General features: G+C 42.8%; 1 protein-coding gene across 1 annotated transcript in view; it reads left to right on the top strand.

Annotated features, from left to right (window-relative positions):
* Positions 1-17,346, top strand: part of LOC140530133 (calreticulin-like) — a 28,297-nt gene extending 10,951 nt beyond the window's left edge. The window contains exons 3-9 of the mRNA XM_072649444.1: positions 1,994-2,197; positions 2,540-2,634; positions 6,446-6,655; positions 7,529-7,642; positions 10,686-10,829; positions 14,950-15,042; positions 16,959-17,346. Of these exons, the coding sequence (XP_072505545.1) occupies positions 1,994-2,197; positions 2,540-2,634; positions 6,446-6,655; positions 7,529-7,642; positions 10,686-10,829; positions 14,950-15,042; positions 16,959-17,225 (1,127 nt within the window). The 3' untranslated portion in view covers positions 17,226-17,346. The remainder of the gene's footprint in view (positions 1-1,993; positions 2,198-2,539; positions 2,635-6,445; positions 6,656-7,528; positions 7,643-10,685; positions 10,830-14,949; positions 15,043-16,958) is intronic.
* Positions 17,347-23,226: the final 5,880 nt, after the last annotated feature.

The following is a 23,226-nucleotide window of genomic DNA, read 5'->3' as shown; positions in this document are numbered from 1 at the left end:
CTTGGAAAATCTCATTGGGCTGTTTGAGAACTGTGTGTTTAATGAAGCTGTCTATGATTCCATACACAAAAAACCCCTCAATAAAATGCCATTCCAGCCAAATCAGCTGAAAGCCCCTGTTGTGAAACAATATGAGATGCCATTAATTTTCATTTTAGTTAAACTTGTTTGATGTCTGGGTGTTGATTATGGTGAAGGTTATTCATGTGTTGACCATGGTGAAGACTATTTGTGTACCATAGTTGAGTATGGCAAAGACCAAATGCTAGACATGGATTGACTATGAGAGAAGCTCCATGTGGACCATGGATTAAATACAGTGAAGACCATGGCAATGTATTGTCCATGGTGAAGGCTGTATGTAGATCATGTATTAACTGAGGCAAAAGCCAAGTGCTAGACATATACTGACTGCGATCAAGGCTTCATGTGGGCCATGCATTGACTTTAAGACTGTGTCCTAGTCATGTATTATTCATGGTGAAGGTCATGTATTGGCCATGGTGAAAGTCAAGTACTGAACATGTATTGACTAAGGAAAGCTGCATGTGGACCATGTATTAACTATGGTGAAGACTATGTGCTGGCCATATGTTGACCATGTGCTAGACATGTATTAAATGTAATGAAAGCCATAATTGGTTCATATATTGAGCTGCACAAAGCCTGTGTGTGGGCCAAATATCTGCTGTGATGAAGGCCATGTCCTGGCTACATGGAGACCAGGGTAAAAGATGGATTGACTCGACTTTCTTCCATGAAGAAAAAGTCATGAGAAACATAAGAAACAGAGGGATGCGGCCTTATAGCCTGTATTTTATTCTCTTGAGGTAACTGCAGTCAAATTAGGGAGGTGAGACATAAAAATATAAACTGATTACATAAAATAAGGTAACCTGTGATTAGACAGTAAGAGGGTTGACATCAGGGGTCATTTGAGTATCAGGGACAGGGCTGGGCAGAGTGATGAGATGCCTTTTTTTTTTTTTGAGACCTTTTGAAAGATGGGCCTCCCAGTAGGTTCAAATATCTGTATCTATATCTATATCTATATAACAACAGAGCAGCATTGGCACAGGGGACTGGGCTTGTCCCCTCCCAATTAGTCAGTTGATCAAATAGAATTTATTAAGCACCTACTATGTGCCTAAGTACTGTGTTAAGTGCTGGGGATACAAAAAAAGGCAAAAAAACAGTTCCTGCTTCCAAGGAGTTCCCAGTGTAATGGGGGAGACAACAAGCAAACAGCTACATAATGGGGGGAAGGGAATGGAAGGAAGCATTTATATAGTACCTACTATGCGCAGGGCACTTGCTAAGCATTTTTTTTAAATCTCATTTAAGCCTCACAACAACCCTGTAAGGGAGGGACTGTTGTTATCCCCCTTTTATAATTGAGGAAATGGAGGCAAACAGAGGTTAAGGGACTTGCCTAGGATCACATCATTAGTAAGTGTATAAGGCTGAATTTGAATTCAGGTCTTCATGACTCCAGGCCCAACTCTCCTTCCACTGTCTTCCCTAACTGCCTAGTCCAGGCCTCTTTTTTGTACAGACAAGATATATGCAGGATAAATTGGAGATAATCAGCAGATGGAAGACTCTAGAAATAAGAAAGATGAGGGAACGCTTTTTAAAGAAGATGCAATGTTAGCTGAGACTTGATGGAAGCCACAAAAGGCAGGAGGCAGAGATGAGGAGGTAGTTTCCACCAAGGGGTGCCTCTCTGCTCAGACTGAGTGTTAGCCCCAAGAGTACCTGGCACATAGTAGGTTCTCAACAAAGTTTAGCTGAATAAATAACTTAATAAATTTCTGTTCATACATTTGGTGCTCATGGGACTTAGTGTAGTTCATCTGGCTCCTAGACAGGTCAATCTGGCCACCTCGGATGTGTTTTAGTTTCCTGTTGGTTTAGCTGGGTTTTCTCCAAGCCCGCTTAATCTGCTACTGACACAATTCAGCTTCCAGGTCTGTGTTTTCTCTCCCATCAGGTATCCAGACAAGTGAAGATGCCAAATTTTATGCCTTGTCAGCACGATTCAAGCCCTTCAGCAATGAAGGTCAAAGTTTGGTGGTCCAGTTTTCAGTGAAGCATGAGCAGGGCATTGACTGTGGTGGGGGCTATGTTAAGCTCTTTCCGGAGGATTTGGACCAAGAGAACATGCATGCCAACTCAAGCTACTTCATCATGTTCGGTGAGTTCTTCAGCCAAGGTCTCTCTCCCTATCTATGGCCAAGGGCATGAGGGTGCTAGAATGCTGGAGTTGGAAGTGGCCCTTAAGGCTAGAAGTGTTCTCTTGGGCAGGCAGTGGTTGGCTTAGATGATCTCTGAAGTTTTTCCCAAACCTGAGACTCTGCCATTCTTACTAACCTAACACTTGGCAGAGTTGCCAGAGGGTTTATCTATTGCAGGCTATGGTGGGATGGCCCTTCACCTCACATGATTCTAACACCATGAGGGGTACACTCATTTTTTCCTCTGGTCCTAAACAGTGATGCTACAGTTTATCTGATGTCATTGGGTTTTTAATTTTCAGGCCCAGATATTTGTGGAATGGGAAACAACAAGGTACATGTCATCCTTAATTATAAAGGAAAAAACCATGAAATTAATAAAACCATCAAGTGCAGGGTAAGTCCCCAGGCCTGGGCATGGAGGTTTGGGAGAAATTCAGAGATGGCTGGCATTCAGATATTGTGGATAACCATAGGTGAAGCAGGTAAGACCACATGGTTTGGACTAGATTCCCGTAGGAATCCTGCTGATGCTAAAATTTTAAGCTTTTCTTTTTCTTCTTTAAGGGGTAGTATTAGCAACAAAATAAATCATTTTATTTATTTTTGTTTTGGGGAGCATTTGTGGTTAAGTGACTTGCTCAGGGCACACAGCTGTTAAGTGTCTGAGGCCAGATTTGAACTCAGGTCCTTCTGACTTCAGAAAATAAGTCACTTAGAGACTCAGCACAAGGAGCCAGTTGAGCCAATCAAGTGATGTTAACTCAGTGGGCAGGTAATGGTTTGGTAAAGTGGGTACCACTAACAATGAAGAAATTAATCTCCCATTTCCTATCTTCCCATCACAAAGTCTTAAACATTTTTGTTGTTGTTTAGACCCACAACTTTATTGATGTAGAGAACTCTCATTGAGGAAACTCCCTCTACCAATGTAAGAGGGCAAGTGTCCTGCAATTTGTAGTCTTAGAACATTTCCTAGAGCACTGAGAGTTTAGGTGACTTGTTGAGAGTCACACAGGATACAATTGTAGCCTGGCCATGTGTTGACCCACTCATGCTGGCTGTAGCTGATGGTTCAACATATTTGTACCGCCTTTATCTCCCTGGACTGGCTCACTCATTCCATTATGAACTCACAGTGTCATCTGGGAGGGTTTTGCCTTTGGGGATGGGACAGCCACAGATTGTTACTCTTCTGCTGCTCACTGTCAAAATCCTGTGGGGTAACCCTGGTGTGAGAGGGATTTACTCTTACTGATTACTGCTCTAGTTCTTGAGCCCCTACTAATGTATTTCCTATTTATACAAATCAGATGATATGATATCATTGACTCTTAAACATGAAACATTTACCAAACAAAAAGGGAAAAGCAAGAATAATCAGAATGTTTACACAGTAGAAAACAAAACAGTAATATAATAGCTCATCCGTGAGCTTGGGTCATGTTCTCCAACAAAGCATGCATTGTCTATAGGGGAGAGTGGGTCAACATCTATAGAAATCTAGTAGTGATGCTCATGAGTAAAAAAGTCATATACCTAGGTCAGTTCACATTTTTATTTTTTAAACTTGATTAATTTATTTGTTTTCAGTTTTCAACAATCACTTCCATGAGTCTTAAATTTTCTCCCCCTCCCTCTCCCTTCCCTCCCCAAGATGGCTTGGAATCTTATATGGGCTCTACACATACATTCTTATTAAACACATTTTCACATTAGTCATGTTGCATAGAAGAATTAAAACTAATTGGAGAAACCATGAGTAAAACCAAACCAAACCAAAACAACACAAGAGAAAATAGTCTGCTACATTCTGTGTTCTGATTTCATAGTTCTTTCTCTGAATGTAGATGGCATTTTGCCTCAAGAGTCCTTTGGGAATGTTTTAGGTCCTTGCATTGCTATGAAGGACTTCGTCTATCAGAAGTAGTCCTGGCACACTGTGGCTGTTACTGGGTATAATGGTTTCCTGGTTCTGCTCATTTCACTCAGCATCAGTTCATATAAGTTTTTCCAGGTGTTTCTGAAGTCCAACTGTTTGTCATTTCTTATAGCACAATAGCATTCCATTACATTAATATACCATAACTTGTTCAGCCATTCCCCAATTGATGGGCATTCCCTCTATTTCCAGTTCTTGGTCACCACAAAAAGAGCTGCTATAAATATTCTTGTACATGTGGGACCGTTTCCCATTTTTACGATATCTGTGAGATAGAGCCCTTCAGGTGATATTGCTGGGTCAAAGGATATGCACACTTTTGTAGCCCTTTGGGCATAGTTCCAGATTGCTTTCCAGAATGATTAGATCTCAGTTCACATTTTTAGACTGCAGGACTGATCATTGATCAGTGGTCTCTTCTGAGACTCTGTTCTGACCTGCTGAATGAAGTTGCTTCTCTAATACTCCTGGGTAGCAGAATTAAACTATTTTAGTAATGCAGAATCATTATACTCTTTCAATGAAAGCTGAGGTCTACAGCTTTTCAGATCTGTTCTCTTGACTGGATACTAAAGCACTGTTAAACTCTCTAAGTGACAAGCAAACTCTTCAGATCTGCTCTCTGGGCTCTGAGGAATTCTTCCTTCTCAGTCCAGGGAGAATAATACAGGAAAAAAGTACAAAGTTTTGTTGGACTTCCCCACCCTGAGGCTGTCAATGGCACTGAAGACCCAGAAACCAAGCCCAGCTAGCTTTTCTCATAGCAGGATTCTGCTTTCTCCAGTGAGCTCCACGCAGCTACCACGCTCTCCAACAGTGAGCTCCTGACAAGTGCAGAGGTTGTGAGGCTGCGATCAGCACTCTTAGTCGACCCAGTCCAAAACAGCTGTTCTCCTGATTCTCCTCCACTCTGCTTCTGTCTCTGTTGTCAGCTCATCTCGAGGTGTCTGCTGTGCCCTATTGTTCTTCTAGTCTCTGGTTTCTCATCTTCCCACCAACACATCTGAGGTCTAATAGCAAGGTTTCATCGTGAATAGTGACCTGTCCGTAACACAGGGGGAGAACCCTGATCACACAGTTCTACCAAATGTAATACAAACATGCCCCATGCAATTTTTCTATAGTCTCCAACCAGTTCCTTCATTTCATTTCTCATTTATGGTCTTCAAAACCCAACCAATAGGGTTGGATATTAAGAAACCGATGGACAACAAAGCCCCTTAGTCATCCCCACCTTTATTCAGCATTCCTGTCTCTGAACTACTTTCAGACGTTTCCCCTCAGTGCATTTATCGAAGAGATTGTTTTCTCTCGGGTCTTCAACTATCTGGAGCTGTTTTTCTCATACAAATATCCTTTTACTGCCTCTATCAGTAAATAAAATGTACACATATGAAATGGACAATGACTTATACTATGAAAGAGGAAGGATCTTATTCAAAGAAAAAAATGAAATAGCCTCTACTGTTTAAGAGTTTATATTCTGGCTGGGATATGTAAACATATATATGTATAAACATACATACATATATAGACACACATACATACACATATACACATGTATGCATGTAATATAGAAATACATATATACATATGTATATATAACATAGAAATACATACACATATACATATATGACTATGAAGCATAGACCAGGTAAATATAAAGTAATTTGTGGGACTCTAATGGCAGAGGGCTCAGGAAATGACTCTTAGAGTTGGTGGCACTTGAGCTTAGTGTATTTGGTCATGTCCCGTGAAGCTGTCTCTTCCTGCCCTGGATCAGGGTGAGTCCTTGTGTCTCCCGGATGGGTACATTGTCTCCTGCTGGTCCACTTATTGTTGTAAAATGATAACAATATCTATAATGCTCATTTCTTCCTCCTGGTCATTGCAAGGTTCTCTGAGGCTTAGTACTGAAAGGTGAGCTTTGAGCCTCTCCTTCCTCTTTCTACTACGACAACCCCATTAAGGGAAGTTGAGGCCATTGGGAAGATTAATCTGTAGGAGAGAGAACTTGGTGACATGATTCTGTAATTTGGGTTTGTAGAGGATAGAGAAGAAAGCTCTTCCCCTGCAACTCTTCCAGAACTTCTGGCCATTCTGGGCCTGGCTTGATTAGAGATGTAGGGTCAGCACCACCTATGACCCTTTGGATTCCCAAATCAGGCCCCTTGTTTCTCCCTTCATGGGTAATACACTTTCGGAGAGGGGGCTGGACTGGGCAACGCTGCAGATCTCCTTCCCTCCCACTCTCCCTTTCCTGCAGATAAATAAAGACACTCACCTGTATACTCTGATTCTTCGCCCGGATTGCACCTATGGGGTCAAAATAGATAATCAGCTGGTGGCAGCTGGGGCCTTAGAGTACGACTGGGATTTTCTACCCCCCAAAAGAATCAAAGATCCATATGCGAGGAAACCTCGAAAGTGGGATGAGAGACCCCAAATTGAGGATCCTGATGACAAGAAACCAGAGGTAAATGGATTCTGCTTCTGGTCTCCTGTCTATAAATGACGCTAATGAATGGGATAAAGAATTTTAGGAGTCATTGAAAGCATAACCCTTTCACAATTTCACTTTCAGCAGATATTCATGCACATGTGGAAATCATTTTACTCTGGGAGAACTGTCTCTGCATCCCTCGGGGACCAAACTATCCTGGATGCCTAATAGTTGCTTAAACAACTGTTCAATTCATTTGAATCCAAGAACAATTGCATCATATTATATGTTATCCCCATAACAGTGTCATTTGCATAGTAGGTGCTCAAGAAATTTGTGGTGGGTCATTCATTGAATGAATTACTGATTGTAAAACTTCAGCCATTAAGAGGGGAGATTTTTCCAGCAGCCCTAAACCAGGCCCAGTAAGTAGAGCCTGACTTCAAGGTCACCAGCATTTTGGGTGCCCGTCATGATGTGCAGCTCCACTCCTTGACCTCCTGAACCTTCTTCTTTTCACTGAAGGATCTGGAAGTTATGCCATATGAGTTCAGTTGAGAGAGCTGGCAATTCCTGGTCTCCCCCCAAGCTGCTGAATCCCTTAAACACAGGAGAAGATCATGGTTCCAGCATTGGGAAGGTTCGCTCCTACCTTGGCATGGAACAGTCACCAGCCAGCAACCCTCCTGCCCCTTGCTATCAAGGTCTAATGGAGTGAGGAGTAGGGAATAGGAGAACTGTTCATTTCAGATGGACCTGCAGGGAAGATTCACTCACACTGGCTTATTAACCCTTCCACCTCCAATGAAGGGTTCACATTTTACGTTTCATTACAAGAGTCTTCTATGTATATTTCTGTCTGCTCAGTCACCAACAAGTCCTTAGGGCAGATCAATTTTATCTTAGGACTGGGAAGATTTTGAAAAAATCCCGGATCCAGACGCAAAGAAGCCTAATGACTGGGATGCAGCAATGGATGGCGAGTGGGAGCCCCCTTTGATCCCAAACCTGAAGTATAAGGTAAAGGGGATTTTTTTTCACTTGCAAAGAGAACAAAATATAGAACAAGAAATGAATGGAACATCTAATGGATAAAATATCAACTCTGAGGCTTGGGTGGATTAGTGTTTAGGGTGGGCACTGGGCTAAGAATGATGCCAGGCTTATCTCGTATTGGTCAGAACATACTTCCATTTCTACGGCCTCAAGGGAAGCTGTGAGGAGAGCTGACCTGGGATTCTTGAGTTGGCAGCGTGCATTAGCCAATTCACAAAACCTCATCCTTCTTTTGAGGAACAGCTGAGAACATTGGGGAGGATTAGTTTGTAGGAGAAAGAACTTGATGACGTAATTCTGTCCTTTCCATTTTTAAGTTCTGTCATAAATGAAAGATTAAGACTCATCTCTGTGGCTTCAGAGGGGAGAACTAGGAGGTAGGAAATGTATGGAGGTTGAATCTGGCTTAAGGTAAGAAAGAACTTTCTAACGCTAAGAGCTGTCCAACAATGGAACAGATTAGGTCAAGACAGATAGTGAGCTCCCTGTCCCTGAAGATGTTGAAACATCTAAAGGTAGGGTGACCATTTTATATATTTTTATTTTATATATTAACAGAGTTTATGTTCTAGGTTGAACTAGATGAACTCGAAGGTCTTTTCCAGTTCTAGGTTTCCATTATGGTAGTAATAATTATAATAAATAATACCTAAAGTTTACAAAGTGCTTTATATTTATAATAGAGGTGATCCCCTTGGAACATATACTTTGATCCTCTGGGGGATGGGAAAAGAGTTTCAGCCCCTTGTAAAGGGAGAGAGGAAGGCACATGGGATTGCTATACCATTTAGCATGGGAATGAAACCCTTTCTCACAACCAAAGTCCTTGGTACTGTTCCGTGGTTCATCATCAGAAACTGGTAAGATTTTCTCAATGGAAATGACATCTACTTTGTTGCTACACCCTAAAGACCATGGGACCTTTCCATCTGACTTGTAGCTGAAACCTTCTATATGGATTGTCAACCCATTAGGCCATAAACAACTTGAGAACAGGCACTGTCTTACTTTTGTTTTTGTATCCCTAGCACTGGACACATAATAAATACGTAAATTTTTTTTTATCCATTCATCCATCCATTCATTCATTTGATCAATCATTTGTTCTGAGAGAACCTGCATTCAAATCATGGTTCTGACACTAAATATCTGTGTAACCATGGGCAAGTCAGTTCAACTTTCTGGACTCAGTTTCCCCTCTGTAAAATGAGGGCATTGAACCAGATGCTCTCTGTCATTCCCTCTACCCCTCTTTCTATGATCCTATGAAATGGACATCCAGGGAGGTTAAGTTCTTTGTCCAAGGTCACATCTCCACTCAGTGCCAAAAGAGGGCCTTGAACCCTGGATTTTCCAAACTCAAGGGGCAGCTAGGTGGTGCAGTGGATAGAGCACCAGTGCAGGAGTCAGGAGGACCTGAGTTCAAATTTCACCTCAGACACAACATTCACTAGCTGTGTGACCTTGGGCAAGTCACTTAACCCCAACTGCCTCATCCTGGGTCATCTCCAATCATCCTGATGAATATCTGGTCACTGGATTCAGATGGCTCTGGAGGAGAAGTGAGGCTGGTGACCAGCACAGTCCTCCCTCCCTCCAAACAAAGTCAAGTGCAAGTCCTGTCATCATTTCTCTGATGGCATGGTCTTCTTTGGCAATGAAGGATGAGCACACACATTCCAAACTCAAATACAACGGGGTCCCCATCATATCAGGCTGCCTCTCATCTGGAAAAGTCAAAATATTCTTCTGGGACGCCCCCCATCAACTGGCTGGATCAAGTCCCAGGTAGGATGTAAAATCTTAAGGTCATAGGGGGCTTATGTCAAGCACCTCGATATAAATACTAGCTGCTGCTTTTACTGATATTATGATTACTACTATTACTAAGATTTATTATCATCACTCCTCTGGCACAGCTGGTAAGATAGGATTAGGAAGCTAAAAAAGAGAATTGAGAATAATGTTTCCCACAGAGAAGAGGAGAAATAGAGTGATCAAACTGGTTTGTAAAAATGACTTTCTAGTGTACGTTTAATCCCTTGCTATCAAGTTAGACCCTCATGGCTGAACACTAAAGCTTGTAATTACCTCAGCTGAGCTGGGGATGCAGAATGGGAACCACACCTCCCTCCTTTACACCCGAGCTGAGCCTTCGAGGAAGAGAAGGATTCGGTCATGGGAATGAGAAGATGCTGGTGTTCTAGACAAGGGGCTTAATGGGAATGTGCAGAGGCGGCAGATGCCTCTCAATTTCAGGGAACTGCTGGGATCTAGAGTTTATGGAGGATGAAATAGAAAAAGAGTCTGAAACCAGAATATGCAGGGTTAAGGGATCTACATAGTATCTTAGTTAAAGGGAATAGGGAGCCCTGGAAGGTTTTTGATCAGAAGTGATGTGATCAGACTTATTAGCCTTAGGAAGATTATTTTGGCAGCTGGGTGGAGGATGGATTCAAGGAGGGGAGAGAAAAGAAGGGAAACTCTACAGTTATTAAAAGTCTGAGCTGGGACTGCAACTCAAGCCATCTGATTCTATGGTGGGTGCTTTCTCCACTATACAATACGCAGTGATCTTTGTGCAAAGCCTTTCATTCAATAGTATCCTCAGTTTACCTTAAGGACATTAACTGGTGAGACTCAACATTTTTCCCTATTGAATTTCCCTGCATTTTAAGATCAGAAAGATCTTGTTATTTCCTGAGTCAGGCTTCCACCGTGTCAGCTAGCCTTCTCAGGTTGGGGCAATACTTCTGTCATTTAGCTCTTTATTCAAGTCATTGAAAAACACCAGTAACAGCACAGGGGTCTGGGATGCAGGCTATTTATGAAACATAAACAAACAAATGATTAAATCAATACTGAAAAACAACCTTTTACTATTAGGACCAAATCCAAATTTCAGTAGAATTTGTGTTCAGTAACTTGGGTTATCTTATTGCTTGAAATTAGAAATGCTGGAAAAAAGGCAGATATTCCTGTTGAGTATTTCCTATTTTAATTTCAGGGTGAGTGGAAGCCTCGAATAATTGATAACCCAAATTATAAAGGTGAGTGGGTGCATCCAGAAATTGACAACCCGAAGTACAAAGCAGACCCCAATATTTACAGATATTACAACATCAGTGTCCTGGGCCTGGATATTTGGCAGGTATGTAGTAATTAAGTGTCAATCACTTAGAATCACAGAACTTCATAGTAGAAATGGACCTTAGAGGGATTCTAGTCCAACCCATAAATGAGTAGGAATACAGTCTGCCCCTTGAAGCCCCCAGTGGTGGGGAACTGACTACCTATCTGTCAAGGCAGCTCATCCCACTTTTAGATGTCGAAAAGTATTGCACAGTTTCTCCTGATTTTGATCCTAGATCTACCTCTTTGCAGCTTCCTCTCCCAGCTCTGGGTCCTGCCCGCTGGGGCTGAACAGAACAAGACTAAGCCTTCTAACACATCAAGGTGTTAATGAACCCTATATAGGCAGAAAGAGCCTGAGGTTTAGGATGGACAGGCCTGAATCTCCCTTATGTGCCTGTTTCCTTTTCTGAGCCTCAGTCTTCTCATCTATAAAATGGCATAATTATAGCTGCTCTCTGCATCCTTAGTTGCTTATGATAATAAAATGAGATCATAGATGTGAATAAGCTTTAAAAAGTTGAAAGGTTGCTTCAAATCTAGGAGATTACTGTCATTATTGGTATCACTACTGCTCCAGAAACCAAGGCCTCACTTAATTTACTCATCTCTGTGGAAAGGCAGTGTGGCATAGTGGATAGAGACTTGGCCCCTCGAGTTCAAATTCTGCCTGTGACCACATACTGACTGTGTGACTCTGGGCAAGTCACTTAACGTCCCAGGGCTGTAGGCAGCTCTCTGGATTGGGAAAATTGGTGAAAGGAATTTCCACACCTGGAAGTTATGAAAATAATGAAATCATAGGTACAATTCCTGCCTCCAGTAAACCCCAGCTGCCAATGTCTTTCCTTCCCCAATGACAGTGTATATATTTTGTATTTTCTAATTAATTTTGCATTCACTGTGTTGTATCCCCCAGTAGAATATAAGCTTCTTGAGGGCAGGAAATGTTTTCTTTTTGTCTTTGTATCCTGGCACATAGTAGGTACATCATAAATGCTTCTTGCTGACTGCTCAGTTGAATCCCTGTTCTCCTCAATAAACCCAAATAACAACAGTCCCATTGCTAAAGTGCTTTCAGGTTTACAAAGTGCTTTCTTCTTGACAACCTTGTGAAGCAGGCATGGTAACTATGAATATCCACATTTTATACACGGGAAGCTAAGGCTTCTCAAAGAGTTTCAGGGACTTGCCCAAGGTCACATGGCGAGTTGGTAGTATCCATGATATACACCCACAGCTCCTAACTTCAGGGTTCCTTCTAGAATTCCTTCCCCTCCATTTCTCCCTTCATATAAGCAAAGAAAGCTTTGTGCTCAGTATGGAGAGGATCCAGGGTCAATAGTGCATGACTCCTGCCCTAATAGGATGAAACATGGATAAGTAAAAAGTCAAGTACAAAGCTGATTTCAGAAAGGTACTGAATATTCTGAGCAGTCCCAAGTGGGAGACAGTATGTTTGACTAGGGGCGTGGGGGAGAGTGGGGGAAGACTTTTTGGAAGAGGCATGATGGAGGTGGTCCTTGAAGGACAGGTTAGACTACATTTGGCAGAGATGAGTGGGGAGGCCATTTCTGGCAGAAATTTTTTTAGAAGTATGAAATCAGGAAAGGAAGGGACTAGCCAAGAGAAGGGCAAGTATGTGAGCTGGAGTGGGAGGCAAGAGGAAATGAGAAGAAATGGTTGAGGATAAAGCCATGAAGGCCAAAGGCTTTAGAGTGCCATAGGCATTAATAAATGCTTATGGATTGATTGATGGACATGGACATGGGATGCCCAGGCCAATGAGGCCCCAGATCCAGTCAGACACTGATGGGTAATCTACACCCAGGTCTGATGCCTCACTGCAGCATCTCTCACCCACTGTGGCTCCTCAAGTCTGCATGAACAACTTTGTGGATGGTGAATGTCAGAAAGATCAGAAAAGCCTAGAACAATGGGCCAGAGGCAAGCCTTTTGACCAAACTGGATCATAGAATCTTAGTTCTAGAACAGGAAGGGATCTCCTTAGCCACTGAATCTGACCCTCTTATTTTACAGATGAGGAAACTAAGGCACATGGAGGTGAAGGGACTTACTCAAGGTCACACTGATAGCAAGTAGCTGATCTGGGATTCGAATGCAGGTCACCCACGTCCAGATCCAGCCCAGTCCACTGTACTGTGCTACCTGTAGGGTGATTAGCCTTTCAGTTGTGAGCCAGGCTGGTTCTCAGCTGACAGACACACGGTTCCATCCTTGCTCGCTGGTGGTAGAGACTTTGAGAGCCAGCTTTCATCCCTGTACCAGGGGGAGACTTTAGGCTGGAACTTCAGAGGAGGATGAACTGTAAATAAACACTTTAATTAGCAGAGTTATTCTTTATAAAATACCACAAAGGAACTCACCCCTCAAGATTTCATAATATATTCAAAATATACAAAATGTGTTAGTAAATAATAATTTTCAAAATTATCCAATATTAGGCAAAAAAAATAAAATAAAAAAGCAACCAAATGCAACATGATAAAATCCATGAATTGAAGCTGATGACTATTGTGCAGACACCTTGGATGCCATATTGGCCAAGGCTTTCTTCTGTAACATCTCCAATAGACCTTTAGCTAGCATCACTCTAAGACGTTTAAAGAGGGGGAGCTCACTGTCTCCCAAGGCAGCCTTGGGATGGTTCTAATAGCTAGCGATTTCCCTCACACATCCATCCTAAATCTGCCTATTTTCAGCTTCTCCTGGTTCAGACTTGAGAGGCCAAGTGGAGCAAGGGCAACCTTCCTCCATGAACAGCCCTGCAAATGCTTGAAGAAAGCTCTCACCTCTCCTCCCCCAGATCAAATATCCCCAGATCCACCATATGATGTCAACCAAGCCCTTTCCCACCTTGACTCTCTCCTCTGGACATTCTCCAGTTTATCAATGGCCTTCTGAAAATCCTGTGGTCAGAGTGGAACCCAGTCTTTCAGTGGTGGCCTGGCCAGGGCAAAGGGAAAGGGAAAGGGAACTCTCCGTTCCCCAACTCTGGATACTGTGTTCTCAGAGTGTCCTATGACAAGAATGTAGCCTATGATCACATGACCTTTTGTGGGGCTGCTCTGACATACTGTGGGTTCATATTTAGCTTGCATTCCACTGAAACCCCCAGACTTTTTTCAAATGAATTGTCATCTAGCCATGCTGGCCAGCATTTACCCAGTATATTAATACTCATCAGCCATTATCAAATTACATCTTTACAATAACATCATGAGGCAGGTACTGCAGATGTTATTAGCACCATTATTATTATCTATAATGAGGAAGTTGTTCTGGGTTACATAGCTAATAACTGCCTAATGTAGGATTTTGACCCAGATCTCTGCTTACTCCAAATCCTAAAGCCTGATTGCTAGATCACACTACCTCTCATGATGGAAGGAAGTGGTTCTTGTCATCTATCCCAGATTTGTCTGTCTGCAACTTTCCCCGCCCCACTTCCATACACACACTCTGCTCCTGGTTCTTCTCTCTGGGACCCAAACAGATCAAGTCTTCTATGTCTTTCACACAAAAACCTTTCCTACCATTGAAGAGGTTCTCATGTCTCCCTAAGTCTTTTCTCCAGGAAGAACACCCTCTGTTTCTTCAGCTGGTCCCCTCTTGTATGTCCATCAGTCCTCTTGTGAACATGGTGCAGTGTGTTCCTATTTAGTGCCCAGAACCAAATGGAGGTCCATACTTACAGCTAGGTGTGGGAAGACTTACTGAAAGAGGTAGCAGCTGAGGTGGGCCAGGAAGGAAAGTAAGAAATGAATACAAGCTCAGAGAAGGTGGTAAAGAAAGGGTTTTCCAACAGATAGAGATTAGGAGAGAGAAAATGCAAAGATTGGCTACAATATGGCATGTAGGAAGTGGAATTGAGGGTATGGGCAGAGGGGCAGTAAAAATTAAACATCGAATATGGTCCCTGAGGGCAAAGGGCCTTGGTTACTAGCCAAGAACCCTGTGTCTTCTCTGCACCTAAGCTGCTTTCACAGTCACTGAAGTTATCATCTCATGGTTCAAGAAGGATATTTGTTGACTTTGAGAGAAAACAAAAACATCTCTTTGAGGAGAATCACATCTAAATTCATGGTAATTATCCCAAGTATCTTTTCTTCCAACAGGTAAAATCTGGTTCTATATTTGACAATTTCCTCCTGACAAATGATGAAGAATTTGCAGAGAAAGTTGGAAATCAGACCTGGGGAATAAGAAAAGTAAGCTGAGCCTTTGTTTGGCCATGGTCAGATTTCAGCAGGATAATCTAATTTTAATATGATCACTTACCACGCCCTGGAATTCTTTGTTATAACCAAAGAAGTCATCACTGGGTGGCTAATTTGTTGGCAATGAGCCTTGCAGGGCTAACTGAGGCTGCACCCTTTCAAAGAGCCAGGAAGACCCTTAACTCTACTGGCACAGCTTACAAACCCCCGGAGACCCCTCCCTGCTATCCTAGAAGACTGAAAATAAATATAAGTATATATAACATATTTTTTTTAATTAAAAATAAGCACTAGGCATCAATACGGTCAATTAAATATCCTTAGTACCAATTTACATTTAACATGATTTCTTTTTAAAAATTCAAATAAATTTTATTTTGCTTTCAACTAACCTACACTTGTTTCTTCCCCGCTCCCCCCCCCCCCCCCACAGGGTCCTACTCATTGGAAAAAAGGGGAGAAAACCAGAGTCTTTATAATCAAATTTGCATAGTCCGATTGGCCATATCCAGAAATGCATGTCTCATTCTGTGTCTTGAGTCCATCACTCCTTTGTCAGGAAGTTGGTGGCAAAGTAATGAACTTCAACCCATAAGTATTACAATTTTTTCTATCACCCTTCCTAAGTCCTCAATACAATTTTTTGGTTTGTCCACTCATTCACATTCAGTAGTTACTGTGCCCTCTAGTCTTTCCATTCTTTTTTGTTTTGCATTATTTAAAGTAAATTTTCCTAGATTTCTTCCTGTTCCTCACATATGTTGGTCTTGTTTGAATTACACTTTTCTGTTACATTAATTGACCATACTTTATGTAACCATTTTCCTATTCTTGGAAATTTAGGAGATTTCCAGCTTGTCATGTTCTGAGAATTTTTGTCATGATTTAGGATGCTTGCCATGGATACTTTTGTTTTCATTTTTGCTCATTTTGGCTACATTTTCAGGGTGTATTACCAACAAAGGAATTACTGGGTCAAAGGGTGTGATTCTAACTTTTCCAAAACTTTTATTTGTAACTGTGTATGGATAACCGGCTTGCCCTCCAAAATGATTCTACAAGTTTGCAATTCCGCTAACAAAGTAAAGAGTGTACCTGTTCTTCTCTTGGTGGGCAATTTGTGAATCAATGACACACCAATTCGACTCACTAAGTAATTGTCACATGCCCGCTATGCAAAAGGCACTGTGTTGAGTGCTAGGGATACAAAGTTCTTCCCTCAAGGAACTTATAAGGGGAAGGACAACTACAAGAATAACTAGATTACAAGGGAAGAAGAGATACATAGAAAGGAGAGGTCGCAATAAGTATGATAAGAAGTTTGGTGAGGGAAAGATTATTTTCCCCTGGAATCACTAAGGACTGGTCTCCTTCAACTTTCCCACCCCGAGGAAAATGGACACCACTTTACAGACTCTTTAAAATGTAGCCCATGGAGTTAAATTTTCTCCTACAGGATTAGCTAGAATCATTCATTCTTTGAATAATCCCCTGGTTCAAGTACCTACTATGTGCAAGGTATTGTGCCTGATACTGTAGAGAGAGCTTTAGATAGTTAAGATGTGCCTTTATGGAGTGTACAATGGTGGCAGGGGGAGAAGGGAATGGAAATAACACAGCCACATAAGACTATAGAATATAACTTAGCAGTAACTCTAGAGCAACATAGAACACGAGAACCAGAGAGAAACAAGATGCTATTCAAGGTCTGAGGAGGGAGAGATCACTTCTGACCTGGGGGAGGATGGAAAATCAGTGAAGGCTTTCTGTAAGAGGAACCCATCTACAAGCCTGACCTTAAAGGCTAGGTTGCTTCTCAAAGGTCAGAGATGGGGGTAGGGGGAAATTAGAGTGGCCTGGAATTTATACCACCTCTAAATGATGTGGAAATTACATATTCAAAACAGGACCCAGAAAGGATATGGAGGGAAGCCTACGAAGCAGAGGAAAAGAAAAAACAACAGGAAGAGACCAAGAAAAAAATGGAAGCCGAAGAAGAAGAAGAAGGTGAGAAGAAATATGCAGTGGAGGAAGAGGCAGATGAGGAGGAGGAGGAGGAGGATGAAGGTGCTAACCAGCCTGAACTGGAAAAAGACAAAGAACTGAAGGAAGAAGAAAACAGAGATATAGGAGGGAATGGGGCCACCGATGTGGATGTAAGGGATGAATTGTAATTGTCTTGAACATAGCAACTTATAGAAAATAGCTAATGGGCCATTGTTAATTAGGCTTGGGAGCTCACTTAAAATGATACAAAATGAAGGCAATAAACATTATTATGCCCAGAGAGTGGCAGTCGGGTAGGGCTAAGCACAGGGTTGGCACAAGGCTTGGACAAAGGTCTCTTGTCTTCAAGGAGCTTACATGGTCTAACAAAGTCTTACTACCTATTACTGTCCTTGGAGGCATTGTTGAGACATCACTCATGAAATGAATGGGCAGAAACCGGCCCTTGGTTGGCACTGGGTGCTCTGCCAGGAATTTACGGGCAGCCAGATAAAGAGGGGTCTTGTGTTCTTGATTCATGCTTGAAAGTAATACTTTCCTCCTGGCCATAAATGGTGTATGAGGCCCTTGGATCAAACATGTTTGTTTAATTACTTAAATTTTTACAATATTAAGCATTTAACAATAAAGGAACAAATCTTTGCCTAAGTCTTTTGGTTTCACTTTCCTGACCACCAGCAGCCTTCCTATTCCTCCTGCACACCCTCTGCTGAGGGTTAACATTTAGTCTCCTGACCAGTACAAGGGTCTTTCTAAATGTTACCTAATGGACTCCTCAGTCTCACTAGGGCACAGGATGGAGGGGTTTGAAAGAATTTTCTTTCCAGGACAATCTTCGCCCAACGCAGATAATTAGTGTCCAAGTTTGTGAAAACAACCAACGTGCAACTGACTACTGAGCCAACAGCATAGGCAGCAGGATGGAGACATCCTTGCCAGGAGCTCTTGCCTACCCCTGGCCCTGTGGGCTGGGCTGCCTGGCAGGAACAGGAATGTAGCCCTGAGCAGCCTGGGTGAACTCATGAGACCATATTTGCTTACATAGTTCATTTTAGATCAAGAATTATTTCTAGACAGTTTGCTCTTCACCCATACACCTTCGTGCCCACACACCCTGTGGTTGGTTTTTTCTATCAATTGGTCAGGGCACTGAATCAAGGAGGCCCAGTTTGAGGTCTCCTTCCTGCCACTCATTTCACAAAGTAAACCCTAAACCCTGGCCAGGCAGCTCACAATATGTATGTGTGATGGGGCAGGGGAAGGCCCAAATCCATCCTAGGGCTGCTAAAACAATAACCCTGAGAGAATGTTCCTCTAGCACTTAAAAGCATCCAATCATCTTTTCATCCATCATGTATGTATGTATCTAGCTCTTTATTGTTTAGTATGGTCCCTGGGACATAGCATGTGTTTGAATGCTAGTTGACCATCCATCCATCCATCATCCATCCATCAAGACAGATGGACAGATAGACAGACTATATATCTATGTATGTATTTCTCAGAACAATGTCTGGCACATAGGTACTTAAAACTAGTTGACTTCCTTTATCCATCCATTCATCCATCTATCTATATATCTATTTCTTTTCCCATAACTCCTTGTGAGGCAAGTAGTGCACATAGTCCTGTCTGTGTCTTACAGAGGATGTTAAGTGATTAGTAACCCAGTATATTTGACTTCAAAACAAATTGAAGTTGACTTGAGTTGAAAGTACAGCTATTTACTTTCCCTCTCCTCCCTCCGTCCAGTTACCTGTTCTACCACCTCCTCCCCAATGACCTTGCTGCCCACCCCAGACACCTGAAGGAACTTCTGCCCTGGAGCTCCACTCTCCTAAAACACTATTTCAAGAAAGCCCTAGCTAAGGATCCCTTTACTCCCTCCTTTCCAACTACCTTCTCCAACAGTTTTACTTCCCCCAGTCTCTTCCCCACCTTCAGTTTTGGAACCATGGACCAAGATTGAATCAACTCCACCATCGTTGCTGGATGGCTGTATTAATCTACTTCCCCATGGCCCCACTTCCCAACCTGGTAATTTTTCAGGACCAAAGTATCCCTCTGGTCACTAGACCAGTATGCCCCAATAGTTTCCTCCATTAGATTACAAACTCCTTGAGAGCAGGGGCAATTGCTTTTGCATTCCTATCCCCAGAATCAGTGCTTAGAATCATAGGGTCATAGATTTAAGCTGGGAGGGACCTTAGATCACAGGGAACATCTCCTCCAATTTCCTTGTTTTACAGATAAGAGAAGTGAAGCAGAGACACTGAATGATTTGCTCATAGTTAGCTTAGCATAGAGTCAACAATTAAGACATGCTTCTGATCCATCCATGCATTCATTTTTCATTATTTTAAAATAAGTTTGTATTGATGCCCTTTTTTTTACGTCACCATAGTTTTCCCCAGCATCCTTCTCTTCCCTCCCCCCACCCCCACTGCTACCAGAGTATCATTCTATGGAAAGACAAAAAAGGAAAAAAAATCAGTACGACTGATCATTACATCAAAAAAGGCTGAAAATATGTGCAATACTCATCACTTGTGGACTATCTTCCTCCGCAGAGGGGGTGAAGAGTGGAGTGGAGGGGGTCTCCTCATAGCTCATCTTTAGAACAAGGCTTGAGTTTGATTCAAGACTCGCTTTGAATTTTGTGTGGGGTGCTTGCTGCTTCCATTTCCATGATGATCATTACTGTGTATCTTGTTTTCTTGGCTCTACTTACTTTACTCTGCATCATTTCCCAGAGATCTTTCCATGCTTCTCTGTGCTTATCACACGCATCATTTCTTACCCCACAGTGATGTCCCATTACATATACACAACACATGGGCATCCATTCTGTTTTGAATGCTTTGCTATCACAAAAAGTGCTGCTATAAATATACTGTATATGAGAACTTTCTGCTTATCAATGACCTCCTTGGGGTATAAATATAGTAATGGAATCCCATTTTTCACTGAAGGAGGTGCTAGTGACATAAAAAAACTCACGTGCATTGGCAAAAACTTAAAACACAACATTAAAATCTATTTCTCGTATTATATTCTCCCAAGAGGGTGATATTCTTTGTGCTTATGTCTGCCTCATGAAATCTCTGGTTTCCCTTAAGACACAGCTCTTCCAGAAGGCCTCCCCTGGTTCCCCCAGATGCTAAGTCCTTCCCTTTGTCTCGTAGGAACTGATTTATGTAAATGTTCTCTTCCCACTTAAAATATAAGCTCCTGGAGGGCAGGGACCATTATTGTCTTTTCCTTGTACCTCCAGCACCTAGACCAGGCTTCACACATAGGAAGAGCTTCCTAAGTGCTTTTTGATCAATTGATACTTAAAACCTTGAAACATGAGACACTTTAGTGAGATTTGGGGAGGATTCAACTCTGGGAAGAGCATATACTAAACCATGGTGTTCAAGAACTGCTTGATTCCTCAGAAGTCAGGCTCCCCTAGGACTAAACAGGTAGGATGACATAGGCTGACAGCGTTAAACTTTTTCTTCAAAATTTTGACACTATACTCAGACCAACTGACTTAAGCACATTCTGGCATTGCCTGGTGTTCTTTGAACTTCAGAAAAGCTTTTTTCCGGCCCTGGAAACAGCATCAAATAACCCCCTGCTGTGCTTCACGTTCCAGAATGATGTGATCAAGTGGTTGTTTTTTCTACATGAGTCATTTCAGAATTTGAACAGCCAGATTAGGGGCAATGAGGTGGAGCAGATGGAATAGGGCTCTTGGGTGCCCAAGACCTGAGTTCCAGCTGTCATTCAGTGATAGGTAGGAGCTGGGCACATCTTTTAGCTTCTGGCTGTGGAGGTATTCAAGCCAGGGCTGGAGGGGCACTTGCTGAGAGGATGCCTTTGGAAGCACCAAGTACAGGGATACTTGATGTATTCTTGCTGAGTGAGACCTCTTTTGGCCAGAGTTCTATGATCCCTATGCTGACCACTCATGCTGGGAACATTTTGTCACTCTCAGAGCCCTCCTCCAATTCCCCAGGGTCTTCAGGTGAGATGTATTGTCTCAGCATCTTCTCCAGAGGACCAGCCCTCTCCCATAATGCCCCACCACCAGGAGCTGCGTGCAGCTGCATTTAATCAGAGAATGCATATTCTATATTGTTGTAGTGATGGGGCTAGAGTTGACTCCACAGGTTTTATAGCAGAGAGTCTGAGAGGAGAAGATCCTCCCCTAAGTTCTATCTTCCAGCCTCCCCATGGCAGGACACTTCAGACAGCAGGAAGCTGGTGATACAGAATTGGAGCTTTAGAGAGAGGTTAGGGCTAGATCTAAGATGATGATCTAGATGATCTCAAGCTAATTGAAACAGTGAGGCCACTGAGAAAGGACCTGTAGAGGGAAGAGTAGAGAGGGTGGGAGGCATGCAGGGCCTGGATGAAGAGCCAGGAAAGGTGACTAAGAAGGAGCACTTCTCTAACTGGCTAGGTCAAGAGAAAGCTTTTTCAGGGTGATGGTGTCCCTAGATGTAGCACGCTGCTGGTAAGGGCTTGGCAGGAGGGAAGAGGTGAAAGGGAACAGTGGAAGGCTCAGATTTCTAGAATACATGGGAAAGAATGGGATGATTGAAGGCACAAGACAGAGGTGACTTGGAAATTAGAGGGGTTACTTCTTCTGCAGAGATTAGAGCAAAGGAGGAAGGTGTTGTGGGTGTAAGCTCAGTTTTCACGTGAATACCATGAGTGCTCTCAGCCCCTAGCTAATTAACAACAGGTGTGCTCAGACCATGGACCAATCTCAAGGGTGGGATGCTCTCCCCAGCAAGTTTCCCACTGAGAAGAGGTGGAAATACACAAGATAGCTCGTGTTTCATGCCTCAATCCCCAGCTGTTCTCTGGGGGGGGGGCCTCGTGAGAACTCTGAGGTTTAGAAGTCCTCACTTTTACCTGCCCGAAACTGTTCATGTGAAAACTGAGCTTACACCCCCAACAGGAAGGGAATGGGCGTAATGTTGAGGTGTGACAAGGGGGAATGGAGGAACTCACCACAAATGGTCTTGACTTCCTCAGCAATGGAGGAGGCAAAGTTCTCTGCAGAGTAGGTGGGTTGAGGAGAGAGAAGGGTGGAGAAGCCTGATAGCCAATTAGCAACAAACACAGGGAGTGCTGTGCATCTGTGACCACAAGGTTAAGGTTAGATAACATGAAACTAGAGGGGGCCCAGCGGGCCTGACCACCTCCATCAGTGTTTAGATGCTCACATCAAGTGTGAGTGGGAAAGTTGGAGGAAGGGTGGGACAGAAAAGACTCCCTCCTAAATTAGATAAGACACGATCACAGTCCTTGTGGCATTTATTGACTTTGCTTGGCATTTGGGGCTCTCCACAATCTGATGCCATCCTAATCTCATAGTACTATCCCCTCCCCCCCAAGTGCTTTACATTCTAATATCAGTGGGAAAAGAAAAAAGGAAGTGGTAAGAAAACGGATTACCACGGTGGCTGTAGCACCCAGGGTCCGGCAAAGAACCTGTAGGCTCCAGATCTTGGTTAGTCCCACTTGGCATCTGTACCCTCCATAAATGTGCCGGAATCCCTCCTTTTCTCTGCTGCCTGTGAATCAGGAGCTCACCTGGGGGGATATCTCAATCTCTGGGGCCCCCAGAGCACTATTGCTGCCATTGTCCTCAGTTTCCCTCCACTGCTATTGACAGCTTGAAGGAGACGGTACTGGAGCCAGCTCCGATTGGCTCATGTTACATTTCCAGAGAGTACACTGACAATTTAGAAATTGGCATATGCTACAGATTAAGACTTTATTTGTTTTGTTATCAAGATTTAAGATACTAACGGCAAAAATGCTACTAATGCAGGATAAACGTAAAAGTGTATCATGGGTAGTTTTTTTTGAGCCTGTTGTTAGACCCCTGTGCCAGACAACTCTGAATTCTCTTCTAGCTCTAAATCTTGGGTCAGGGCATTTCTGGTAAACTGAACGTTTTTTGAATGGACTTTTTTAAGGAAAGGGAACCCTTCCGGGGCTCCAGTTTTTCCTGACTCGGTCTCACACAGTTTAACCTTTACTGTTCAGGCTGCCCTAACCTTAGGCCTCATTGCCTTGGCCCTCCGGGTCAATTTCTGGAATTCATTTCTGTCCAGCGAATGACACCCAGGCCACCACTAGGTGGCAGTCCACCCGAGCTGG

This window comes from Notamacropus eugenii, chromosome 2 (genome assembly GCF_028372415.1).
Source record: "Notamacropus eugenii isolate mMacEug1 chromosome 2, mMacEug1.pri_v2, whole genome shotgun sequence".
NCBI lineage: Eukaryota > Metazoa > Chordata > Mammalia > Diprotodontia > Macropodidae > Notamacropus > Notamacropus eugenii.
The sequence above is the reverse complement of the archived record's forward strand: the minus strand, read 5'-3'. Positions and strand labels throughout refer to the sequence as shown.